This window comes from Choloepus didactylus, chromosome 4 (genome assembly GCF_015220235.1).
Source record: "Choloepus didactylus isolate mChoDid1 chromosome 4, mChoDid1.pri, whole genome shotgun sequence".
NCBI lineage: Eukaryota > Metazoa > Chordata > Mammalia > Pilosa > Megalonychidae > Choloepus > Choloepus didactylus.
In genome coordinates, this window is record NC_051310.1 from 169,269,156 (window position 1) to 169,297,062 (window position 27,907).

General features: G+C 38.2%; 1 protein-coding gene across 1 annotated transcript; it reads right to left on the reverse strand.

The window, feature by feature from the left end:
* On the reverse strand, window positions 1-27,569 carry SPTSSA (serine palmitoyltransferase small subunit A). Its single transcript, XM_037834801.1, has 2 exons — window positions 27,272-27,569; window positions 1-1,170 (listed from the first exon to the last, which is right to left on the reverse strand). Exons 1-2 carry the CDS (start codon window positions 27,381-27,383, stop codon window positions 1,067-1,069), a joined length of 216 nt encoding a protein of 71 aa, XP_037690729.1. The 5' UTR covers window positions 27,384-27,569; the 3' UTR covers window positions 1-1,066.
* Between the last annotated feature and the right edge of the window lie 338 nt (window positions 27,570-27,907).

A 27,907-nucleotide genomic window follows, 5' to 3' on the forward strand; every position in this document is an offset into this window, starting at 1 on the left:
TGATTTTTTTCTCTTTGAATTTAATGAATTTACATTAAAAAAATTAGGTAGTCATTTTACATTTAAGGAATAGAAATCTTAAAAAGAAAAATATAAAGAGTGAAAGGATTTTAACCTATTTTACACTTCATTTTGCTATAGTTTTTAATTACAATTCATCTCATCATATCTTATTCCAATGTGCGAATGCATTTACAGCACCTGTTACAATCATGAAACTAAATTTAAAGAAGTACATTATTAATTGGCCCTCAGAGGAAACTGATTTATCTTCTGTTAAAAACTCAATGACATAGAAGCATTACATAATATGCTCCTTAACCACTTGAGAACCTTTTGTTACAAGAATCATTCACCGTAGTTTTCTGGAAATAAGTCCACATAATAATTAAATATTTAAAAGGTGAAATGTTCCTTTATTTTAACTTTAGCAGGCTCTTTTCTTTTTCATTGTTAAGAAACACTTTATTTTGATTGTTTCAAAGCAAAAACTTTTAGAGTAGAGCCTAGATAACTAAAACTGTACTCCTGAGTTCAAACTTGCAGATAAGTCTTTTGTTAAGTAGTACTCAATAAAATATCCTCCCACCCCTGCCCCCTGCCCCAAATCTTGTATTGTTTCTTACAAAACTTTGGTCAAGAGTAGAAATATATCCAGGCAGATGTATATGTCATACAATTGCAAGAGCAGTAAGCCCAACTAATGTTTGGGTTTCAAAAATAGAAGGCAATTAAAATGTACTCAAAGTTACATTAAGAAAGCTTTCACAGCATAATATTGAAACAGTCACAAAGGTTAAGAAAATACTGATATCAAAGTACAAATGACTACAATGTTAAAATAGACAAAAATACAAGAGCCTCTTTTAAAATTAAAAATAAAGAACACAACAACACATGAGTCAGGATTATTCTCCTGGTCTACTCATGAAGTTTAGTCTTTATATTCATAAGGTTGGTTATGTTGACATCTATTAGGGCTTCTTATGACATCTGATGAAGTCTCATTCCATCTTCAGAGGGTGGTTTATCCCTTAGGAACTTCTGGATCCCAGTCACATCTTGGTCATTGTACAAGTTCAAAGTAGTGCAATATCGCCATGATGTGCTGAGGCATGAAGACGTATCCCGTGTACAGTGCCATCCCCACAATGGACACCAGCATTGAATCTGAGTTGTAGTTAAGGAAATTACTGTCTTTCTTAATTTATTGAAAACAAAATTTCAAAATGTTTTCAACAACTGTTTTGTGTTGCAGTACCCATTTACTAAACCTTTTTCATATGTATCAAGTATGTATAAAGAAGTAATAATTACGGCAATAATGACAATGATAGCAGCTAACATGAACTGTGCCTGGCACCATTCTAAGTTCTTTTTAGCTCATTTAATCTTCACCATCATCTCACAAAATAGGTACTGTTTTTTCCCCTATTACAATTCATACATCAGACTGCTTAAAATTAAGCATAGAAAGTGGCAATGTTCAACCTCCAAAACAGAAATGTATAGGAATAAAGTTTTTAGAATTATTTTTATTAGAATGTGGCTGAAAGCATTGACTTTGAAGTCAGACAAAGCTACGATCAATCATATACTAGCTAAGTGACATATAAAATGATCTGCCCAGTATCTGCTACTAGTAAACATTTATTATTATCACTAAGTTTTGTAACCGTCTCAAATAAAAGCCATCTTCATAACCTAAATAATAAACATTCTGTAGTATTCTGTAGTATTCTCATTCAAAGAGAAAACAAAACTGTATGGATCCAAGTCAACAAAGGACCCTTCTTCAGGGCCACCCAAAATGTTAACAAGCATTATGTAACATCTAAGGGCTTTTGGCTCTGAGGAGTCATGTAGCCATTCTAGGAGGAATAACTGCATCTGAACTGGAACTGTGTTTCATGAATTCATTCATATTCTCTGTCATATCTTTCAGCTCCACATACTAGTATTTCTGTATCTTACATTCTTTTTTCAACATAGAGTTCAAATAAACAATGTGCTTAGTACCAGCTAATATTTGTATAGCAGTTTAGCTGACAAACCTTTTTCACCTAACATTCTCCTGCCTAACACTTAAAGCTTTCCTGTGAAATGTTTATTCTGGCTATTACTCATCAGAGGCTAGGAAAAAACAAAACAAAACCTTCAATGACTTGTTGGGGCCATTTAAGGAGCTACATTTTAAGCCAGAACTCAAAAACTGTCTGACTCAAACCCTAAATTCATTCCCTTCATCCAGCAAACATGGGTGAAAAGACTCCCATAATCATCTTTTAAAAGTTACTTTTTAACTTTCCTTAATCTAATTCTTTCTTAAACTACTACCTTCTAATTTCTTTAAAAACATTATGTATTTGCTGCTTCCATATCACTGCCACATATTTGCTTATCATCCACACAACCACCTGAATTCTATCTCTCCACACTCTACATTGCTCTAAGGTCTCTCACCACTTTCCTCTGTCTTCTTCACTGGCTCTTTTCCCTGTCTGTCCACTATATGTAAGATGATAAGAGTGAACTTTATGCTTTTCACCCAAACATCAATTCTACCCCTCCATGTCCTTTGGGTGGGTCTGACCCTATCCCAAATCCAGGGATGAGTCCTGACTCATCTTAACCTATTAGAGTAATTCTCCTAAACTGATCAATCAGCTCAAATCTTCAGACTTCTGCCAGGAATCAGGAACACGATGCTCTCATCTTCTAGAATATGCAGTTTGCTTATGAAATCCTGGAATCACCTGAACCATTTTGCCTCCAGGAGGAAAGTAAGACTCAAAACAAAGATGACACAAGAAGGTAATGGAACAAAAATAGTCACATAAAAATGGAGCCAGAATCTAGAACAAACCACCCCTGATACCCACCCTACTACCAGCTTTTCAGTTAGTAAGACAATAAATCTCCTTTACTCTTAAACCTGTTTAAGTTAAATTTTGTTACTTGCAGCTGAAAGCATTCTAATTGATAAAATGGAGTTCCCAATCTTTTGTCTTGGGCCCTACACTCTCTCATAACTTAAAAATCACCATAATGTTGTTGACCTGACCCCACCATCCATACTGCACACAGATATTTCCTACCACTTATTGGACATTTCCACCAATGACATTCCATAAGGTGCCTTAAATTCAACCTAGCCAAAACTGAACTCTAACTTTCTCCAAAACTGCTATGAATAAGATTCTTATGAATCCTATTTTTTCAACTGATATAACTATTTGACTAGTCACCTAGTCTAGAAACTTCTGATTCTTTCTTCCTACATTCAAATTAGTAAGATTTCTCAGTTCTTCCCCATCTCCTATAAATGACTCATAACTCATCTCTGCCTATATCATTTTTAGGCATTTATCATTCCTTGCTTATATAGTTCATGCCAAAGCTCCCATTTTAGGACTCTAGCCTCGCTCCACTCCATTCTTTACAAAAGTGATCCTTTTAAAATGATTCAGGGTCCCCAGTGTCTACAGGACAGCACCCAGAATTCTAAGCCAAGTATTCAAGGATCTTTCCAATCAGCCCAAGGTACCTGTTTTAGATTGGGGTTAACAGCAGTAGATCCTGAGACAGGGATTCTTATGCGAGAGATTTATTAAAGGGGTTTTATCAGAAGGGGAGTAAGTATAGCAGAATAGAGCAGGGAAAATAAGATAAGCAGGGACATGTTCTCATATCCTACAGGGAGCTCTGAGGCAAGGAGCCTGGCCTTTTGTATCCCCTTTTCTGACAATCATTGGCTTCAGGGTGGATAGGGAGAAATCACCTGGGCAAGACAGTTCCCTTGGCCAAGGGCAATACTCTGAAGAGGGCAGCTATAAGTCATTAGCAGACGACACTCTTGACAGCTGGTAGAGAGATCTAGGTAGAGACCAGTAGCATGTACTATACTACTTTTCCATATACTTTCCAACACTCCAAACCATCCCAACATACATATGGTCTACTTTCAGTCACATTACATGAGTCTCAGTAAGCAACATGTTATATATTTCCATACTGCTTTGCCACTGCTTATACAATTTAATATGAGTAATAGCAGTGGTAGTAGTAGTACCAGCAGCAGCAGCTTTCATCTTGTGAGTGTCTAGCGTGCCAGGGACTATGTTACGCACTTCAGAGAGTTCAGATAACATCCCCAACAACAACTCAGTTCCAAACCAAATCAGTAGGACTCCAAAAATCTATGTTCTTAACCACTATACTGTACCTTCCAATATATGCAAAGTCCTATTCCCCCCTAATAAAACCTAATAATTCTTACAGCTCATTTAGGTATCTCCTCTTATATGGGGTCTTCCCTGACATGCTCACATTTTCCTCATTTTCACCCTGACCTCCAGGCAGAATTATTTACTCCCCAATTGTGCCGGTTTGAATATATTATGTCCCCCAAACGCCATTATCTTTGATGTAATCTTGTGTGGGCAGACCTATCATTGTTAATTAGATTGTAATTCTTTGAGTGTTTCCATGGAGATGTGCCCCACCCAACTGTGGGTGATGACTCAGATTGGATAATTTCCATGGAGTTGTTGGCCCACCCATTTAGGGTGGGTCTAAATTAAATCACTGGAGCCATATAAATGAGCTGGCAAACAAAGGGAACTCAGTGCAGCTGAGAGTGACATTTTGAAGAGGAGCTACAGCCAAGAGGGACACTTTGAAGAAAGCACAGGAGCTGCAGATGAGAGACAGTGTGAAGATGGCCATTGAAAGCAGACAGACTCTTGCTCCGGAGAAGCTGAGAGAGGACAAATACCCCACGTGCAACTAAGAGTGACATTTTTGAGGAACTGCAGCCTAGAGAGGAACATCCTGGGAGAAAGCCATTATGAAACCAGAACTTTGGAGCAGACGCCAGCCACGAGCCTTCCCAGCTAACAGATTTTCCGGACACCATTGGCCATCCTCCAGTAAAGGTACCTGATTGCTGATGTGTTATCTTGGACACTTTATGGCCTTAAGACTTAACTGTGTAACCAAATAAACCCCTTTTATAAAAGCCAATCCATTTCTGGTGTTTTGCATTCTGGCAGCATTAGCTAGACACAAATCCTCATAAAGCTCTTTTATTCATATAACATAGCACTTACCACCTGACATTACATCTACCTGTATATGTATTTATCTCACCAGATTATCAACTCCTTGAATGCAGGGACATTGTCTTATTATCTTTGTATCTCCAGCATCTAATATAACACATGCTCAATAAATTTTTGATGAACAAGTGAATGGTTCAAGAAATATTCATTTAATTCTAATTCTAGATTCACTGTGATACTTCCTACACATTCAAAATATTGTCACTGATGAACTACATAATGATTATAGGAAAGAAAAACAAAATCAGTTTCTATACAATATTGTATTTTCAGAACACTTTTTTTTACAGCTCTTATATAAGTCTTACAACTGTACACACCAACCAAATGAAAATGGTATAGTAAAACCTTCAGATCATTCACTGGCTCAAATTCAATTCAAGTACAAAGTGATTACTATAAAACAGCCATTTGAATAATTACATTACGTACTTTTATCGTGCTATAATTCTTCAACTTAGTATTAAAAAATGTATCAAAATGAAGGAACATGCATGAATTAGCTTAACAGATTATTCTACTCTAAGAATCTGAAACTTAAGCTCAATATTGTGAACAGTAAATTTGTCAAACTTTTAAATACTTTAAATGTGCATAAATTCATGACTTTTTTTTAAGTGAAACAAGGACTTATCAAAACTTGAAAAGGCTTTTTCCCTCTTTAAAATGAAAAATACCAGAGTTCAAAACTGTATATGAAAAAAAACAAAAAAAACTGTATATGGCATCATACTGTGATGTATACAAGTAAAGTAAAAGTTGTAAGAAATACATGACAATTATAAATACCAAATTCAGGATAGTGATTACCTGGTGTGGTGGAATGAGGGGTGAAGGTAGAGAGAAGCAACTGAGAAGGGGTATAGAGGGAGCGCAAATGAATTAGCAATGTTTTTCTTAAGCTGGTTGGGAGGTACATGCACTGCATTCACTGTATTACTCTTTAAGGATTTCTCTCTCTTTTTTTTAATTTGTATGCCTGAATATCTAATAAGATTTTTAATAAAAAAGAAATTTAAAGGAAAAAAGGAAATATATATAGTACTAGACTAAAGATAGTTTTGTGTAAATAATTCACCCCCTTCACAAAGTTTGTATTAGGCATTTTGGGACCTAATTTGTTATTAGGAAATAAACAGTCTCAGAAATAAAATAAGCAACTCTCAATTCTGGCAAAAAATATATATATATATTGAAAGTCACTTTAATGTAGATGCAAATGCCAATTTATAACCTAAACAAACAAACAAAAAAAACACCTTACCCTAACCTAATCCTTTACCATAGCCACTCATGAAGTATAACTTTTAGACTATGTCCCCCCAAAATGCATATCCCATTACCATATTCTGGTCACATTTCTCCTATTTCCAGAATTTCAATTAAACAAGCCCACAAAGGGAAGTTTTCTATACAATTAAATTTCAAAAATTATTCCCCCCAAAATGATCCTAAAGCTCTCAACCATAAGAGAATGTTCAAAATCAACTTAACTATCCAGTGACACGCTCAATAACAGACAACAGAACAGTGAGAAATTTCTACTAGGCTTAAAACTCGCCTGTACTTTTGAAAGCAACTTTTATAAGTAGCTTTCTACATATGCTATCTGTGCCAGTTTGTGTGTACTGTGTCCCCCAGAAAAAGCTTTGTTCTTTGATGCAATCTTGTGGGGGCAGACATGTTAGTGGGGATTAAGCTGAAACGTTTGAATTAGGTTGTTTCCATGGAAATGCACCATACCCAACTGTGGGTGATGACTCTGATTGGATAATTTCCATGGAGGTGTGGCCCCACCCATTCAGTGTGGGCCTTGATTAGTTTATTGGAGCACTATATAAGCACAGACAGAAGGAGCAAGCTTTGCTACAGCCAAGAGGGACACTTTGAAGAATGCACAGGAGCTGAGAGAGGAACTGCAGTTTACAGAGACATTTTGGAGGCCTCTGAAAGCACACTTTTGCTATAGAGGAGCTAAGAGAGGACAAACACCGCAAGGGCAAATGAGAGTGACATTTTGGAGAGAAGTTGAAGCCTAGAGAGGAACATCCTGGGAGAAAGCCATTTTGAAACCAGAAATCCCGAGCAGATGCCAGCCACATGTCTTCCCAGGTAACAGAGGTTTACTGGACGCCATCGGCCATCTTCCAGTGAAGGTACCAAATTGTTGATGACTTACCTTGGACACTTTATGGCCTTAAGACTGTAACTTTGTAACCAAATAAACCCCCTTTATAAAAGCCAATCCTAGAGGCGGGGCAAGATGGCAGACTGGTGAGCTGTAAGTTTTAGTTACTCCTCCAGGAAAGAAGGTAGAAAGCCAGGGAATGCGTGGACTGGACACCACAGAGCAATCTGACTTTGGGCATACTTCATACAACACTCATGAAAGTGTCGAACTGCTGAGATCAGCGAAATCTGTGGGTTTTTGCGGCCAGGGGACCCGCGCCCCTCCCTGCCAGGCTCAGTCCCGTGGGAGGAGGGGCTGTCAGCTCCGGGAAGGAGAAGGGAGAACTGCAGTGGTAGCCCTTCTCAGAAACTCATTCTACTGATTCATACTCCAACCATAGATAGACTGAGACCAGACACCAGAGAATCTGAGACCTGCCAGCCCAGCAGAGAGGAGACAGGCATAGAAAAAAAAAAAATAATGCGAAAAACTCCAATAAAAGCAGAGGATTTTGGGAGTTCTGGTGAACACAGAAAGGGGAAGGGCAGAGCTCAGGCCTTGAGGCGCATATGCAAATCCGGAAGAAAAGCTGATCTCTCTGCCCTGTGGACCTTTCCTTAATGGCCCTGGTTGCTTTGTCTATTAGCATTTCAATAACCCATTAGATCTCTGAGGAAGGCCCTTTTTTTTTTTTTTCTTTTTTTTTAATCCTTTTTTCTTTTTCTAAAACAATTACTCTAAGAAGCCCAATACAGAAAGCTTCAAAGAATTGCAATTTGGGCACGTCAAGTCAAAAGCAGAACTAAGAGAGCTCTGAGACAAAAGGCAATAATCCAGTGGCTGAGAAAATTCACTAAACACCACAACTTCCCAAGAAAAGGGGGGTGTCTGCTCACAGCCACCATCCTGGTGGACAGGAAACACTCCTGCCCATCGCCAGCCCCATAGCCCAGAGCTGCCCCACACAACCCAGTGTGACGGAAGTGCTTCAAACAACAGGCACACTCCACAAAACTGGGCATGGACATTAGCCTTCCCTGCAACCTCAGCTGATTGTCCCAGAGCTGGGAAGGTGGAGCAGTGTGAATTAACAAAGCCCCATTCAGCCATCATTTGAGCAGACTGGGAGCCTCCCTACACAGCCCAGAAGCCCACAACTGCCCTGGGGGGACGGCACTCACCTGTGACATAGCACAGTCATCCCTCAACAGAGGACCCGGGGTGCACAGCCTGGAAGAGGGGCCCACTTGCAAGTCTCAGGAGCCATACGCCAATACCAAAGACTTGTGGGTCAGTGGCAGAGACAAACTGTGGCAGGACTGAACTGAAGGATTAGACTATTGCAGCAGCTTTAAAACTCTAGGATCATCAGGGAGATTTGATTGTTAGGGCCACCCCCCCACCCCGACTGCCCAGAAACACGCCCCACATACAGGGCAGGCAACACCAACTACACACGCAAGCTTGGTACACCAATTGGGCCCCACAAGACTCACTCCCCCACTCACCAAAAAGGCTAAGCAGGGGAGAACTGGCTTGTGGAGAACAGGTGGCTCGTGGACGCCACCTGCTGGTTAGTTAGAGAAAGTACTCCACGAAGCTGTAGATCTGATAAATTAGAGATAAGGACTTCAACTGGTCTACAAACCCTAAAAGAACCCTATCAAGTTCAGCAAATGCCACGAGGCCAAAAACAACAGAAAATTATAAAGCATATGAAGAAACCAGACGATATGGATAACCCAAGCCCAAGCATCCAAATCAAAAGACCAAAAGAGACACAGCACCTAGAGTAGCTACTCAAAGAACTAAAGATGAACAATGAGACCATAGTACGGGATATGAAGGAAATCAAGAAGACTCTAGAAGAGGATAAAGAAGACATTGCAAGACTAAATAAAAAAATGCATGATCTTATGGAAATTAAAGAAACTGTTGACCAAATTAAAAAGATTCTGGACACTCATAGTACAAGACTAGAAGAAGTTGAACAACGAATCAGTGACCTGGAAGATGACAGAATGGAAAATGAAAGCATAAAAGAAAGAATGGGGAAAAAAATTGAAAAAATCGAAATGGACCTCAGGGATATGATAGATAATATGAAACGTCCAAATATAAGACTCATTGGTGTCCCAGAAGGGGAAGAAAAGGGTAAAGGTCTAGGAAGAGTATTCAAAGAAATTGTTGGGGAAAACTTCCCAAATCTTCAAAACAACATAAATACACAAATCATAAATGCTCAGCGAACCCCAAATAGAATAAATCCAAATAAACCCACTCCGAGACATATACTGATCACACTGTCAAACACAGAAGAGAAGGAGCAAGTTCTGAAAGCAGCAAGAGAAAAGCAATTCACCACATACAAAGGAAACAGCATAAGACTAAGTAGTGACTACTCAGCAGCCACCATGGAGGCAAGAAGGCAGTGGCACGATATATTTAAAATTCTGAGTGAGAAAAATTTCCAGCCAAGAATACTTTATCCAGCAAAGCTCTCCTTCAAATTTGAGGGAGAGCTTAAATTTTTCACAGACAAACAAATGCTGAGAGAATTTGCTAACAAGAGACCTGCCCTACTGGAGATACTAAAGGGAGCCCTACAGACAGAGAAACAAAGACAGGACAGAGAGACTTGGAGAAAGGTTCAGTACTAAAGAGATTTGGTATGGGTACAATAAAGGATATTAATAGAGAGAGGGGAAAAATATGGCAAACATAAACCAAAGGATAAGATGGCCGATTCAAGAAATGCCTTCACGGTTTTAACGTTGAATGTAAATGGATTAAACTCCCCAATTTAAAGATACAGATTCGCAGAATGGATCAAAAAAAATGAACCATCAATATGTTGCATACAAGAGACTCATCTTAGACACAGGGACACAAAGAAACTGAAAGTGAAAGGATGGAAAAAAATATTTCATGCAAGCTACAGCCAAAAGAAAGCGGGTGTAGCAATATTAATCTCACATAAAATAGACTTCAAATGCAGGGATGTTTTGAGAGACAAAGAAGGCCACTACATACTAATAAAAGGGGCAATTCAGCAAGAAGAAATAACAATTGTAAATGTCTATGCACCCAATCAAGGTGCCACAAAATACATGAGAGAAACACTGGCAAAACTAAAGGAAGCAATTGATGTTTCCACAATAATTGTGGGAGACTTCAACACATCACTCTCTCCTATAGATAGATCAACCAGACAGAAGCCCAATAAGGAAATTGAAAACCTAAACAATCTGATAAATGAATTAGATTTAACAGACATATACAGGACATTACATCCCAAATCACCAGGATACACATACTTTTCTAGTGCTCATGGAACTTTCTCCAGAATAGATCATATGCTGGGACATAAAACAAGCCTCAATAAATTTAAAAAGATTGAAATTATTCAAAGCACATTCTCTGACCACAATGGAATACAATTAGAAGTCAATAACCATCAGAGACTTAGAAAATTCACAAATACCTGGAGGTTAAACAACACACTCCTGAACAATCAGTGGGTTAAAGAAGAAATAGCAAGAGAAATTGCTAAATATATAGAGACGAATGAAAATGAGAACACAACATACCAAAACCTATGGGATGCAGCAAAAGCAGTGCTAAGGGGGAAATTTATAGCACTAAACGCATATATTAAAAAGGAAGAAAGAGCCAAAATCAAAGAACTAATGGATCAACTGAAGAAGCTAGAAAAGGAACAGCAAACCAATCCTAAACCAAGTAGAAGAAAAGAAATAACAAGGATTAAAGCAGAAATAAATGACATCGAGAACAAAAAAACAATAGAGAGGATAAATATCACCAAAAGTTGGTTCTTTGAGAAGATCAACAAGATTGACAAGCCCCTAGCTAGACTGACAAAATCAAAAAGAGAGAAGACCCATATAAACAAAATAATGAATGAAAAAGGTGACATAACTGCAGATCCTGAAGAAATTAAAAAACTTATAAGAGGATACTATGAACAACTGTATGGCAACAAACTGGATAATGTAGAGGAAATGGACAATTTCCTGGAAACATATGAACAACCTAGACTGACCAGAGAAGAAACAGAAGACCTCAACCAAGCCATCACAAGCAAAGAGATCCAATCAGTCATCAAAAATCTTCCCACAAATAAATGCCCAGGGCCAGATGGCTTCACAGGGGAATTCTACCAAACTTTCCAGAAAGAACTGACACCAATCTTACTCAAACTCTTTCAAAACATTGAAGAAAATGGAACACTACCTAACTCATTTTATGAAGCTAACATCAATCTAATATCAAAACCAGGCAAAGATGCTACAAAAAGGAAAACTACCGGCCAATCTCCCTAATGAATATAGATGCAAAAATCCTCAACAAAATACTTGCAAATCGAATCCAAAGACACATTAAAAAAATCATACACCATGACCAAGTGGGGTTCATTCCAGGCATGCAAGGATGGTTCAACATAAGAAAATCAATCAATGTATTACAACACATTAACAAGTCAAAAGGGAAAAATCAATTGATCATCTCAATAGATGCTGAAAAAGCATTTGACAAAATCCAACATCCCTTTTTGATAAAAACACTTCAAAAGGTAGGAATTGAAGGAAACTTCCTCAACATGATAAAGAGCATATATGAAAAACCCACAGCCAGCATAGTACTCAATGGTGAGAGACTGAAAGCCTTCCCTCTAAGATCAGGAACAAGACAAGGATGCCCGCTGTCACCACTGTTATTCAACATTGTGCTGGAAGTGCTAGCCAGGGCAATCCGGCAGGACAAGGAAATAAAAGGCATCCAAATTGGAAAAGAAGAAGTAAAACTGTCATTGTTTGCAGATGATATGATCTTATATCTAGAAAACCCTGAGAAATTGACGATACACCTACTAGAGCTAATAAACAAATTTAGCAAAGTAGCGGGATACAAGATTAATGCACATAAGTCAGTAATGTTTCTATATGCTAGAAATGAACAAACTGAAGAGACACTCAAGAAAAAGATACCATTTTCAATAGCAACTAAAAAAATCAAGTACCTAGGAATAAACTTAACCAAAGATGTAAAAGACCTATACAAAGAAAACTACATAACTCTACTAAAAGAAATAGAAGGGGACCTTAAAAGATGGAAAAATATTCCATGTTCATGGATAGGAAGGCTAAATGTCATTAAGATGTCAATTCTACCCAAACTCATCTACAGATTCAATGCAATCCCAATCAAAATTCCAACAACCTACTTTGCAGACTTGGAAAAGCTAGTTATCAAATTTATTTGGAAAGGGAAGATGCCTCGAATTGCTAAAGACACTCTAAAAAAGAAAAACAAAGTGGGAGGACTTACACTCCCTGACTTTGAAGCTTATTATAAAGCCACAGTTGCCAAAACAGCATGGTACTGGCACAAATATAGACAGATAGATCAATGGAATCGAATTGAGAATTCAGAGATAGACCCTCAGATCTATGGCCGACTGATCTTTGATAAGGCCCCCAAAGTCACTGAACTGAGCCATAAAGGTCTTTTCAACAAATGGGGCTGGGAGAGTTGGATATCCATATCCAAAAGAATGAAAGAGGACCCCTACCTCACCCCCTACACAAAAATTAACTCAAAATGGACCAAAGATCTCAATATAAAAGAAAGTACCATAAAACTCCTAGAAGATAATGTAGGAAAACATCTTCAAGACCTTGTATTAGGCGGCCACTTCCTAGACTTTACACCCAAAGCACAAGCAACAAAAGAGAAAATAGATAAATGGGAACTCCTCAAGCTTAGAAGTTTCTGCACCTCAAAGGAATTTCTCAAAAAGGTAAAGAGGCAGCCAACTCAATGGGAAAAAATTTTTGGAAACCATGTATCTGACAAAAGACTGATATCTTGCATATATAAAGAAATCCTACAACTCAATGACAATAGTACAGACAGCCCAATTATAAAATGGGCAAAAGATATGAAAAGACAGTTCTCTGAAGAGGAAATACAAATGGCCAAGAAACACATGAAAAAATGTTCAGCTTCACTAGCTATTAGAGAGATGCAAATTAAGACCACAATGAGATACCATCTAACACCGGTTAGAATGGCTGCCATTAAACAAACAGGAAACTACAAATGCTGGAGGGGATGTGGAGAAATTGGAACTCTTATTCACTGTTGGTGGGACTGTATAATGGTTCAGCCACTCTGGAAGTCAGTCTGGCAGTTCCTTAGAAAACTAGATATAGAGCTACCATTCGATCCAGCGATTGCACTTCTCGGTATATACCCGGAAGATCGGAAAGCAGTGACACGAACTGATATCTGCACGCCAATGTTCATAGCAGCATTATTCACAATTGCCAAGAGATGGAAACAACCCAAATGTCCTTCAACAGATGAGTGGATAAATAAAATGTGGTATATACACACGATGGACTACTACGCGGCAGTAAGAAGGAACGATCTCGTGAAACATATGACAACATGGATGAACCTTGAAGACATAATGCTGAGCGATATAAGCCAGGCACAAAAAGAGAAATATTATATGCTACCACTAATGTGAACTTTGAAAAATGTAAAACAAATGGTTTATAATGTAGAATGTAGGGGAACTAGCAGTAGAGAGCAATTAAGGAAGGGGGAACAATAATCCAAGAAGAACAGATAAGCTATTTAACGTTCTGGGGATGCCCAGAAATGACTATGGTCTGTTAATTTCTGATGGATATAGTAGGAACAAGTTCACAGATATGTTGCTATATTATGTAACTTTCTTGGGGTAAAGTAGGAACATGTTGGAAGTTAAGCAGTTATCTTAGGTTAGTTGTCTTTTTCTTACTCCCTTGTTATGGTCTCTTTGAAATGTTCTTTTATTGTATGTTTGTTTTCTTTTTAACTTTTTTTTTTTCATACAGTTGATTTAAAAAAGAAGGGAAAGTTAAAAAAAAAAAGAAAGAAAAGCAAGGAAAAAAAAAAAAAGATGTAGTGCCCCCTTGAGGAGCCTGTGGAGAATGCAGGGGTATTCGCCTACCCCACCTCCATGGTTGCTAACATCACCACAGACATAGGGGACTGGTGTTTTGATGGGTTGAGCCCTCTACCATAAGTTTTACCCTTGGGAAGACGGTTGCTGCAAAGGAGAGGCTAGGCCTCCCTATATTTGTGCCTAAGAGTCTCCTCCTGAATGCCTCTTTGTTGCTCAGATGTGGCCCTCTCTCTCTGGCTAAGCCAACTTGAAAGGTGAAATCACTGCCCTCCCTCCTACGTGGGATCAGACACCCAGGGGAGTGAATCTCCCTGGCAACGTGGAATATGACTCCCGGGGAGGAATGTAGACCCGGCATCGTGGGACGGAGAACATCTTCTTGACCAAAAGGAGGATGTGAAAGGAAATGAAATAAGCTTCAGTGGCAGAGAGATTCCAAAACGAGCCGAGAGATCACTCTGGTGAGCACTCTTACGCACACTTTAGACAACCCTTTTTAGGTTCTAAAGAATTGGGGTAGCTGGTGGTGGATACCTGGAACTATCAAACTACAACCCAGAACCCATGAATCTCAAAGACAGTTGTATAAAAATGTAGCTTATGAGGGGTGACAGTGGGATTGGGAAAGCCATAAGGACCAAACTCCACTTTGTCTAGTTTATGGATGGATGTGTAGAAAAGTAGGGGAAGGAAACAAACAGACAAAGGTACCCAGTATTCTTTTTTACTTCAATTGCTCTTTTTCACTCTAATTATTATTCTTGTTATTTGTGTGTGTGTGCTAATGAAGGTATCAGGGATTGATTTAGGTGATGAATGTACAACTATGTAATGCTACTGTAAACAATCGAAAGTACGATTTGTTTTGTATGTCTCCGTGGTATGTGAATATATCTCAATAAAATGATGATTAAAAAAAAAAAAAAGCCAATCCATTTCTGGTGTTTTGCATTCCAGCGGCATTAGCAAATTGGAACAGCTATCTAAGCAATTTTAACCATCTAGTTGAAACAGCTCCAAGGTACTGGGTTGAATAGCCCCTGTGGTTACATTTGGCACCATTTAAAGGGTAGTTTGTATGAAATGGGGATACACATCACCTGCCTTTCAGGGTTGATGTGAGAATTTGCATACTTATCAAATCTGTTCTGTGAGGGTTTGGGAATTTAATGCCCAAGGCCACCTGCTAGTAATTTGTTATTAATCTATAGTGTAATCCTGGGAAGTCACAATCTCCCTGGGCCTGTGTTTCTTTCCACAAAATGAGGTCATTTCCTGCATTAACGTTTTAGGATTCCACTTGTTTGGAGACAGTACTTAGGCACCACTTCTCAATCATCCTTAAAGTACACAAACACACACAGAAAAAATACAAAAACAGATCAATGGATAAATGTTATATAATACATATATACTAGAAGGTAATACACAAAGTGATAGCACAATCATTCTCTTTACCAAATTCTTACTGTTTGTATAAAATAATTATCACTAGCTGTACACAAATTGATGACTGGGTCAGTATTTTAGAGGGACCTCCATGACTCGAGCAATATAGAATGAAGTTGGTACAGTCTAGAAATTACCAAAAACCTCAAAAACTAAACACTAGGCTGTACTGTTTTATGTGTTTACAACCAGTCCATACCACTGAATTCTAAGTGCTTAAGAGCAAGAGAGCCTCTTCTGCTTTTTTGGTTCCAGCTGTATTTCATTGTTAGATAAGGCAGGCACTTCATAAATCATTCAAGAATTTAGCAGATAATGTGCCAGGATATGTGCAGGCACTTAGGATAAATGTTTGTTCAAAGGCCAAATGAACAATTAAAGGTTATTTATAATCTGGATGTACCGTAAATATTTTATGAATCCAATGTATATAAAAGCAAATAGATGTGAAACAATGTATCTGTACATTGTACATTGTTTGCTGTTTCCTTTACAGGGATCCCCAACTAATCATAAGGTGATTGATGATGCCACCTAGATGGGGGATAATAAAGATTTTTCACCCACACAAGGGCCATTTCCCACCCTTATCCTGGCAACCTGCAAAAAATCCTATAACAATGAGAGGAAATGCTTTAAAGATAAGTACAGTACAGTAAGAAGCAAAAGACTGCAGCAAGTAACATTTCCTGTCCCAACCAGTAACCCCACACTATTACTACCTACCTTAGCAACCGATTCACAAAGACTTTGGAGAAATCAAAAGTAGTTTCTCCTTGTGAAAAGGTTGGGGACCTTCATTCCAATGGATATGGCTTAGACCTCTTCATTAGCCTAAATAATTTCAGTGCTCTAAGTCTCTGATTGCCCTGGTTACATCAAAAAGCAAAGCTAAAATGACGTTTAAAACAATCCAATCTTGCATTAGGTGAATTCCTTTTGCAAAATCAGTTCTAAAATGCTACTTAACCTTTGAAATACTCAAGGGTTTTCATAACTCGTATTTATTTTAAGGAACCATCTCAATGAAAAAGAAAGCAGAACATTTGCAAAAGTATTATCATGTGCTGTTTGCAGAAAAGCAATCATAGTCCTAACTGAAAGCAGCTGCTGGCTACTGAATGGTGTGCCAAACAGGAAATCTTCCTTATTTGCAGTTGGTTTTTCCTTTGACCTCAGAAAACTGAAGATCACCACCAACAGAAATGTTAAGAAAGTTTATTATTACCAAATATACCAACTGTTTCTCAATAGTTTCCTAGTTGTCTTGTATCTTAACCAAACTAGTATTCTTGGATCATTTTAGAAGTTAAGAAGTTAGTGTTTAGCAAGCAAAACCCATTCTCTGAGTGTTCTACAATGTATCAACTATACAAAACTAAGTATGGAATTTGTTTTTAGAAACTACATCTTGATGACAAACTCATTAAAACAACAAAAGAAAAAAGCAAGCTGCTGAACATGCCCTACTCTGAACTGAAATCCTCAAAATTAGTTTGTAGCTCTAATCAGAGACACCAAGGCTATCAATTGATATGCACCTTTATTGATTAGTGCTTCTATTAACTTACGAAGATCTGAAGTCCCAGGGTCAGGGGAAAAATCCCAGTCTGCTCTGCAGTATAATCTCTTCTGCTTCAATGCATGTTTCTAGAATAACACTTAACTCACGTATGACTGATAAAACACAGGAGTTGTGTTGTCTCATAAGGGATTTTTCATAAACTAAGGGTGCCATGTTAGTGGAGAAATAACTATAACCTTCGGCAGGAAACAGTCCTCACCTGAGCTGCTGCAGAGGCGCCCATTTAGCTCTATTTTAAGAAAATTAAAAATTAGCATCTGCAGTGGGCTCCCTACCCGGAGAGGCTTGCGCAGATCTCCTCTAGTGCCACTGCCTCTCACTAGTGGCCTGCCTCAATGGCAGCCCACAGCAGCTGCATTTTGTCACCACCTAAGCGCCAGCATTTTAATTCTACTTTGTCAGTGCATTTTTAATGTCCCCTGAGGCAGCCTCCAGTCACACTGAGCTGTCTGCATGGGCTATCCAAGTTACCCCCCCCAAGATGCCAATTATTGTTTTTGTTAGTGCCTGCTTACTAAATTGCATAGATTTTAAGTAGTCTTCCCCAGTACCATTTTCCCAAAAACCCTATTATTTGGGGAATTTTCAAAACACATATAACAAGTGATAGCCGAAATTCTTGTTATAGTAAAACTTCTGAAAAGGCTATTTTGTTTTGTTGGAGCAGTTACCCAATTTACTTCTCATAACGGTTCATCATAAATACTATCTTTCTGTCATTCTGTAACCACTAAGCATTCCAAATTTATGAATAGTGTATAGACTCTACTGAATATCTTCTGGAATACATAAGAGTTTTAATTATTAAATTTGAGTATTAGGGGTTTAAAAAAAAAAATCAAAAGAACCTACTGAATCTTATCTTTGCTCCTAAATGCTATAAATGTTACAACACTCGGAGCCTGGAAGGGTTGTAGAATGTGAAGGAGCAGAAATAGGCCCTACAGTCATCTCAGATGACAAATCACTGGTATTACATGCTGAAACATTGTAGACTATCAATGCATGGTCTATCCCCACTGCCATCAACCACCATGACTTTCCCTGTCTTTCTTGGTACTTAGTTCTTGTTTAGCGTAGTTTTCTTCATCTTACACACTTTCCAAAATCTACAAAGAAAAAGTTTTAACTTCACACCCATTCAAATGGCTATTATTTTTAAAATGGAAAAGAAGGATTGGTGAGAATGCAGAGAAATAGGAAACCTCCTACTTTGCTGGCGGGAATGTAAAATGGTGCAGCCACCGTGGAAAACAGTTTGGGGGTTCCTCTAAAGGTTAAATGTAGAATTACCATAGAACGCAGCAATCCCACCTCTTGGTATATACCCAAAAGAAGGCAAGTAGGGACTTGAACAGATATTTGCACACCAATTCATAGTAGCATTATTCACAAGAGCAAAAGGTGGAAACAATCCAAGTGTCCTTCAATGGATGAATAAATAAACAAAATGTGGTGTATACATACAATGGAATATTATTCAGCATTAAAAAGGAATGAAGACCTGGTAAGTGCTACACATGGATGAACCTTGACGATACCTGTTGAGTGAAAAAAAGTCAGACATAAAGGGACAGATATTGCATGCTTTCAATGATATGAAATAACTAGAATATACAAATCCACAGAAACAGAAACGAATCCACAGAAACAAAGTAAATCCACAGAAACAAAGTAAATCCACAGAAACAAAGTAAATTACAGGCTGGGGTAGGGGATGGGGAGTTAGTGCTTTATGGGGTAATGGAAAAGTTTAGTAATGGGATGTAGAGAAGGGTGTTCTGATAGTCTCAGTTAGGCAGTCAAATGTCAAGGCAGTGAAAAACAGGCTAGAGCAGTTGTCTTCAAACTAAAGCACCAGACCCCTGGAAGTACAAAACTTTCTAGGAGATTAGGATAATTTAAGGGAAATCGGTTTACAGATCTTCAGCTTCCACTGTATTCTCTCCTACAGCTGATCTGTGTAAGAACTGCTGTGGTCTACTAGCTCTCCTTCCCATCCCCCCTTATACAATTTCACTTCTGCCACTTTACTTCCTGAATCTTACATTTGTACATTTCCCCAGGGCATAAAATAATGTCTGGAACAACAAAGGGATAATAACTAGCTCTGGTTGTACTTTATTTCATTCCAGTAACAAACTCCTTTCACAGTGCCATGCCTCATCTGTCTATCCATCTAAAAATTTGAAGTCAGAGTGTGACATGAGTGAATTGGTCTACATAAACATAACTATTTGAATAGAAAAAGAGCACTGAGATTTTTTCTAATAGAAATTAAAATTGATTTCACCTATTTGGCTTCATGATAAGGGCTGGGTTTGCCAATTAAGTTATATGGTGGACATATTCTATGAATTTTGAGGAAAATTTGTAATTTTAAGGTTTTAAACGTATTCAGTATTAGAAATACAAGTATGAAAAGTAGGAAATTATGTCCTTTTTAACTGTCCACATTTACCATGAAAGATTTCAGATGTAACTTAAATGAGCGAGGGGATACACAGTACATGCTTTTTTTTTTTAGGGAATATGCAAACAAAAGTCTGAAGACCACTGGACTAGAGGATTGGAAGTGTTAATTTATCAGGTACAATTATTTCTGCCTTTGACTCTCCCATTTAGCACTAGAAATGAAAAGCTGCATTCATTTCTTTAAAGGCAAGGTCAAAGGAAATGGCATAAAATACAAAGAAAGACTTCAGATGTTTGGGAAGAATGTTTTCTGTGTAAGTATGAAAGTGGTACAAAGGTTCAGGCTATTTCAAGGTTATTTTGAAATCACGTTTTGCTTGAAAGTATTTTGATATAATCTTCCTAAAAGGCATGAAAGCTTACTTAATAAGAATATTTTTCTAAAAGTAATTTTCCCTGATATTGAGAATTTTGCCTGATTTTCAAATCACACATTAATCTTTATTGGAAGTCTATTCAAAATTTCAGATGATTCTATATAGACAAACATTTTCTTCAAAAGAGAAATTCAAAAGAGAATTTAGAAAAAAATTCTAAAAGACTGGTGAATTGGGGTTTCACTAATAATTCCCTTTATTGACTAGCTCAGGTGAAGCTCTGCCAAAGACAGGGACAGATGGTGACCTAAAGGTCCCCATGAGCCAAATATATACTAACACACACAGATACCAATTTAATTGTAGGGTATCGTGTCAATCATTACTGGCACATCCTAAGATGATATGGAAAAATATATTCCTGGAAAACCTCTTTTTTGACCACTGGGTGAAGGGGATAGGGGCAGCATATAGAAACTGATTTCACCAAACCATACACACCAAAACCATACCGATTAAAAGAGGATTTTCCATGAATTCACAGAATATTTCAGGAGATTCACAGAAAGCTGCTGACACTGGTTGCTCCAGGGTGACTAGGTCAGAATGTTCACCAACTACCTTTCTTGTACCTTTTGAGGTTTGAACCAGGGAATTATATAACCTTTGTTTTTATTTATGATTTAAGAATTCCTATTTTCAAAGCAAACACCTAATTAGTATGTTGAGATGCAAAGAAAGGTCCTTTTCTATTCTAAGGGGAAAGCATTTGTAAATACAGCAAAAATCTGAGAAAATAAATTACCTTAGTTGCAACTGAAAATAGCATACAGCTTAAAAAAATTTTTTTTCACAGTAGCTGCACCATTTTACATTCCCAGCAGCAATGGACAGGAGTTCCAATCTCCCCATATCCTCATCAACACTTGTGATTTTCAATTTTTTTAAATAATAGTCATCCTAGTGGATATGAAGTGATACCTCATTGTGGCTTTGATTTGTGTTTCTCTAATGGCTACAGATGTTGAGCATATTTTCATGTATGTATTGGGAATCTGTATATCTTCTTTGGAGAAATGTATATTTAGACCCTTTGCCCATTTTTAAATTGGGTTTTGTTGTTGTTGGGGGACTTCTCTATATATTTTGGATATTAAACCCTTACTAGATAAATTATTTCCAAATATTTTCTCCCATTCTGTAGCTTAAAATTTTTAATGCTTATTTTTCAATGTCATTCAAATCCTACTTCAATCAAAAACACCTTTGCTTCTACATCTCTTCTCACCACCCTTACTCCATTCTCAACCCAGTAGCCAGAGTAAACCCTTTAAAATTTAGATAAAAGTCAGAAAGGATCACTCCTCACCTAACTTTCTAAGGGCTCCCTTTTTCACTCGGATTAAAAACCAGAGTCTTTATAGTGGCCAAAGACCTTCCACTGACTCTGACTCCCCCTTACTATTCTCCATGTTTTCTCTGTTCCAGCCATTCCAGCCTCCATGATGGTCTGTACACATGCCAGGCAGGCTGGCATGTGTACAGGCCTCTGCACTGGCTTGTCCCTCTGCCTGCTATGCTCTTCCCCCAGATTTCACATGGCTAACTCCCTCCTTTATGTTTTTGCTCAAATGTCCCTTCTCAAAAGTCTCTCCTGACATCCACTTTTAAAACAGCAACTTAATTCCAACTCTGCATTTCCAACCACCGTAACCTGATCTACTTTTCTGTTTTCTTTTACATGTACCACCTAACATATTATACAAATCATTCATTATGAAAACTCCACAATGGCAGGGAATCTTTGTCTCTTTTGCTCACTGATGTATCTCACAAGCACCTTCGGTAACGGCTGGCACATGACATGCACACATTATTTGCTGGATTTCCTACTTTTCTGACTTTTCTTCCCACCCATTTTACCTTAAAGAACTCTTGCTCCAGCCAGCCAGGCTGGAGTACTCGTTATCCCAGCCTACCTCTACACCTCAGCCTGTACCTCTCCTACTTGAAAAGGAAAAACAAAACAAAACAAAACAAAAACCTCAAATACTTTTCAGAAATTACTCTGAGCATTCTTAGACCACCATGCTCTTCCTACTGAGTCCCAAAGCACTTGCTGCACAGCTCCTTCAGCTGAAATGATGCAGGGAAGATCCACCTGAGGACCTGTGTAAGTTCCAGTCCCAATTTTTCCCAAAACTAGTCTCCAATTTCCTTGAGGGAAGGAATGAAGGCCATTTTCTTGGAAACTTAGCACACATCTCAAGATCTCGGGTCAGTACATAAAAAAATAAGAAGAAATGTTTATATATTATATTTTTCCCATTCAAAATGAAAATAGCTTTGAATCCCATGGAGGAAAAAAAAAAAAACATATTTCTTACAACTTAGATTCCCTACTTTGTTGAATATTAAAATGTCAGTGAGAAAATTGTTACTGGATTTTAACCACTGAATCTACTCAAAAGGTATGAGTGCCTCCATTTACCTCTAATTTCACTCCAGGATAAAAGCATTCACAATGGCCTACAAGGCTCTAAACTATCTGACCTCCCCTCCTACTACTCTTCCTCCACTCACACCAAACATACTCCTGCCTCAGGGCCTTTGCACTTACTGATCCTTCTGCCTGGTATGTTCATTCCCCTAGAATTCTCCCCCTGCTGAAGTCTTCCCAAATGTCAATTCCCAACCACTCTAGCCAAAATTGAAAAATACTCCTTCTTCCTTACTTCCTACCCCCCTTTTCTGCTTTCTTTTTCTCCATAACAGTTATAACAATCTAATAGTCTGTATAGTTTACTTACTTATCTAGCACCATTAGAAGTATTTTAACTGGTTTAGAAACAATTATACATACCCCCAATATCTAAAACGATGTCTGGCAAACAGATGGTACGTAACACTTTTGGAATTCAGAATTCAGGAAACATGTATTTTACAAACAAGTAAACAGAGCAAGATCCATGTTTTTAATGGCTCAAAGATATATAAGTTCTTCCAATCTATAGCATTTTCTACTTCTTTAAATTTGAATTCTGTTCATCGAAAACAGCCAAGAACCAAAGTTACTCTAAATACGGTTTAAAATCAGGTTTCTGTTCCTACCCCAAAATACTTTTCAGTTGATTTGGAATGACTAGTCAATATATAAGCAATCTGTTCTCAAGCATTATTTGTGCGTCCAGTACTGTGGTGGGGTTTAAAAAAAAAAAAAATCTTTTCTTAAAGGAACATGGACTGTCTTTCAGGGGGAATCTAATTCATAAGACACACCAAAACTCTGCTTACATTTTGCTTAAAATAAATAGAAGCATAAAATGCCATGCAGACATATGAAGCAGCAGATAGCAAATATGACCTAGTGATTATAGACTAATAAGGTTTTTTAAAATTAATAAAAATAAAAAAAATTTAAACTTAACTTTTACTCACATTCAAATTATTTTAACAAGCTACTTTTAATGTTCCCACCTGTCCTCAACATAGTTACAATGTTATTCAACAAGGCACTACAGGGAGTTTCTCACTCTGGTTACAAAACCTGGTCTCTTGCTTTCCCACTGCTGACTGCTAATAGGGAAAGGTGGCTGTTTTTTCATTTTATTTTATTTTATGGTATACTGGAAGAGACCACTAGCTTTGGTTATTTGCAGAATTCATATATGTGAGGCTGTGCAACAACAGATTCTGGGGTCTCGGAGTACTTTATTCTAGATATGGATTTACAGGGCATTTTATTTTTGGAGTATTTTTATAAATATTTTCAATCTATTCCTGTAAGCAAAGTAAGAGAGGGGTTCTTTTAGTGATGGTGAAACCGAGGTTTATAGGAAGGAAAAATGCTAGGAAGGCTAACAAAAGGAGGCTTTTGAAGCATATGTTGAAAATCTCCTGGCAGGAGATGGAAGTCCCTGGTTCTCAGTCTGTGGCATGTCTCCTTCTACAGTATTTACTGGAATACTTAAGCACTTACATGATTCTTTTAATTGTTACTTTGTCTTATCGCAGGTGTCAAGTCTCATTTCTTTGTAAGACAGAAACCACGTCTGCACATGGAAAAAGTTCAAATATTGGATACACGCTCCAGCCTGAAAAGATTTACTAAACTAGTTCATAAATTGTATTGTTTCAAGAACCATTTATAATGTATCTGACCTTCACAACAGGTGCATTTCCTTAAAAGCATATTTAAAATTATTTTTTACAAATGGAGGAGAAAGAAAAAAAGTAGAAGAATCCTGCTGCTTTCAGTATTCCTGATTTCATTTTTGTAATACAAAGAACTTCAATTACAAAAAATTTAAAAAGGTGTGTGTATATATATACTATATATATTTATACACACACTACTGTTTTGTTTTCTGTCTTGATTTTGAGTTATAAGATTGTTTTCTGAATGATTAATTCACATATTCTGTATTTTGAAATGAGACCCCATTAGGTTTTTTTTTCCCCAATATTGTTTTTCATAAAAGTTTGATATTGGTTCATGGCTTAGTGCCTTGGGGTTTTAAAGATTTTTCCTTTTAAATGCAAGAACTTTTCAAAAAAACAGTGTTTGTCATCAGTTTGGTACTAAACATTTATGATTACTGTGTAATTATAAACAAAAATACCCCCAAAAATTATTTTTTACAAATCACAATTTCCTTTCTTTGATAACCTCAAAAACACTTATGTTCAATTGGGATTGGCCTTCAATTTACAATGGTTTTTAACTAACTTCTACCTAATTGATTTGGAAACAAGTAAAGAAGAAAATAATTTCTAAACATACATTCAGATGCTTGAGGATATTCCTAGCATGTATGCAGAAATGGTCAGAGAAGGCTGTCAGTTTTCCCTAGAATAGCAACTTCAAATTATTAAGAGTTACAGCAATTAAATGCAAATCAATGGATTTGCTTTTTTTTTAAGAAGTTAAAGATTAATCTAAAGACTTCGTCTACCCAGAACTTCTAATACAGACACCAAGGCAAATTTTTTCTTACACTAAATAGATTTCTAGTAATCATGATTATGTACAATGTCATTTTTAAACTATAGAAAGTAGATATTTCTGCAAAACCATGTAGCTGGCCACAAAAGCAGTTCTCAATGACACTAATTATTAATGAATTTATGAAATTCAAACCATTTCACAGTAATTCAGGCTCCTGAGAAATAGGAAAAAACATTCAGCTTTCTCATCCAGTTCTTTCTTTCAAGTTAGAATGAGGATTCAATCTCAACTTGATATCAAGTTCCAAACTAAGCCACAGGACAATTAAATGCCTGGTTCTTACTACAATAGCTTGCAGAAATTTCAGATTGGCTTATGTTAAAGGATTACATTTCCACCCAAAGTTAACTGGGTAATGTGAACTTTGAAATAAGATTTTTTTTTTAAGTCTTAGGTTTAAAACCTTAAGATTCTACAGTAACAGATACCAACTCTACTAGTTTCCAGTTATTAAAAAAAATCACAATAACTTGATCACATAAACCAATGAGAAGTCAAAAGCTAAGGCAAAATCTATTTAGGCTCTGCATTTCATTTCATAATTTATTTCTCCACCCCAAAAAGAAAGCCGTCACCTATGTATTTATAGAATACAGTTACTATTGCAGCACAAAACAGAAAAAAATCATATCACCATTGGCATTGTGTTATTTATCCATGTGCAAATAAAAGCTTTTAAATGTAAAATACCTACACTAGACTCTGATAGTGGTCTCTACATGCTGAAGTTTCAATTTAGCCCAATATTATTTAAATTCATTTTTTAAATGATTTTAAGTAAGTCATGAAATGTGTGCCTCTAGGGAAAATTTCAATTAAATATGCATACTACACTAGTATGGCCTAGTAACTTCTAAACTATAGACCTTATAGTGAGACTAAACTGTGGCTACAAATTAATGGTGTGATGAAATTAGACCTGACTTCACATTCAGAATCTAAATCCAAAACATATATTCCTGTTCTTAAGTTCCAGGTTTGGAAAGTGGTAATAAATAAATAAATTACCTTGTGGGTGGCTAAAATTCCTCAAAAGTGTTGAAACAAAAGACTCAGCTTTGAGTACAACCTTATTCTATTTCAACATAAATAAACACGCTTGACAAAGGTTTGGAACGAAATTACTTCAGTCAGTCCACCGGAATGCAACAATGCATTTGCAAAGTTGTTCTGAAGTAGAATACTCCAACTAAACTACACTGAAAAGAGAGAACTTTTATGAAATAAGCAAATACTTGTTTCATATTGGCCCCAAGTTAAAAATTAAAAAAAGGTTACATCTTTTTTATTAGTATTTATTCCGCAAGAATATCATCAAGGGATGTCAACACAGATCGCTGGAAATACGAAACCACAGATTTCAAGGAGCCTATTTTCACAACCTTTAGTTATTGATTGAGGTTGTCGTGAAGGTTAGCTGAGTTAAGATACAGGAAAAGTGCTTAGCATATTTGCTTGGCTGCTTGGCTCATAGTAATTACTCAACAGATATAGTAATTATAAACTCTTATCTATCAAAAGTTTCAAAACCTAACTACAACCACAAATAGCTAAAGAACCAATGAATAGAACACACTTTCAAAACTACCTATCTTGAAAACCAAAACGGTACAACAGCTTACACTGTTTTCAAAGACTGTAACTACGGTATCATGACCACAAATTCACAACGTGGTTTAAAAAGCTGACAAACTGGTTAGAATTCTCATTAGGACCAAAGCCAGCAAAATCGGGGACAGTTAAAGGTCAAAGATATCCAAAACGGGAGCGATTTGCTCCACTACAGTCTCAGCCTCCTACAGGAACAGGAGACCGATCCAAAGGCAGCCGCGGCTGAAGTACAGACGAGGACGCACGGGGTTAGATATCACCCTCGTGGATTTACACCAGAAATAAAGACGGTTCTATCTTGGGCCAAGCAACTCACCGCCGACCCAAGATCTCAACAGTTACCAGCCTCCCCCCACTTAACCGCCAGAACTCCGCCCTCAACTCCCCAGACCTCAGTTCCCCGCGCCCCCAGCGTTCTGCCGCTAAGAGGCGAGTTCGCGCACCCGGGTCCTGCGGGGCCACCCATCCCCCAAGCCCCTGGGCCTGGGAGGGGCTGGCCCAGCGGCCCGGCGGCCCGGGCTCCCACTCCGGCCTCCGCTGCCCGACCAGGATACTGAACACGGTCCGCTCCCAGGGCTCCAGCATGTAAAGCGCCGTGACCAGCAGGTACTGGTAGTAGAACCAGGACATTTGCTTCCAGGCCTGCGCCAGCGCCATCCCTGCCATGCGTCGCTCACGCTGCAGCCGACAGTCTGCCTGTCAGGCCGCGCGTTCGCGTCCTAAAGCCCCGGGCCGAGAGGCCCGCCCGCCAGCCACCCCGCGCCCATTGGCCTGCCTGGCCCTGCGCATCAACCGTGAGCACGCCCAGCCCCGCGCGCGCCCGAGCAGCCAGCCTCCAGCGAACCCCGCCTGGCGGGCGTTCGTTGGCCAGGCCCCTATCTGCCGTCGCGCCCACCCCTGCCCCGTTCCCCTCCGTGGGCTGTATCCACGCATGCCCAGAAACAGTCCCCGCGAGAGCGCACCCTCCCGCGCGCTGTGTCGCGCCCCGCCCCGCCTCGTCTCGGCCGTTGGTGGGCGGGGCGTTAGTGCTGGTTAGGGAATGGGTTCCAGAAAGGGAGGAGCTCCGCGGGTAGGCCTCGAGTGCCCCCAAGCGTCCAGGAATGCTAGTCGAAAAAATGTTTGTGGACTACCTGTTATGCCCAGGCAGCCTAGTGGGCAGGAGGCTCACAGGGGTGAAAAGGAACGTGTTG

Bases quoted from the DNA above. Each gene is read 5' to 3' on its own strand.
- SPTSSA (XM_037834801.1), bottom strand. From the start codon at position 27,383: ATGGCAGGGATGGCGCTGGCGCAGGCCTGGAAGCAAATGTCCTGGTTC. The intron at 1,171-27,271 runs GTATCCTGGTCG...ACTACAACTCAG, and splicing joins CTGGGAGCGGACCGTGTTCA to ATTCAATGCTGGTGTCCATT.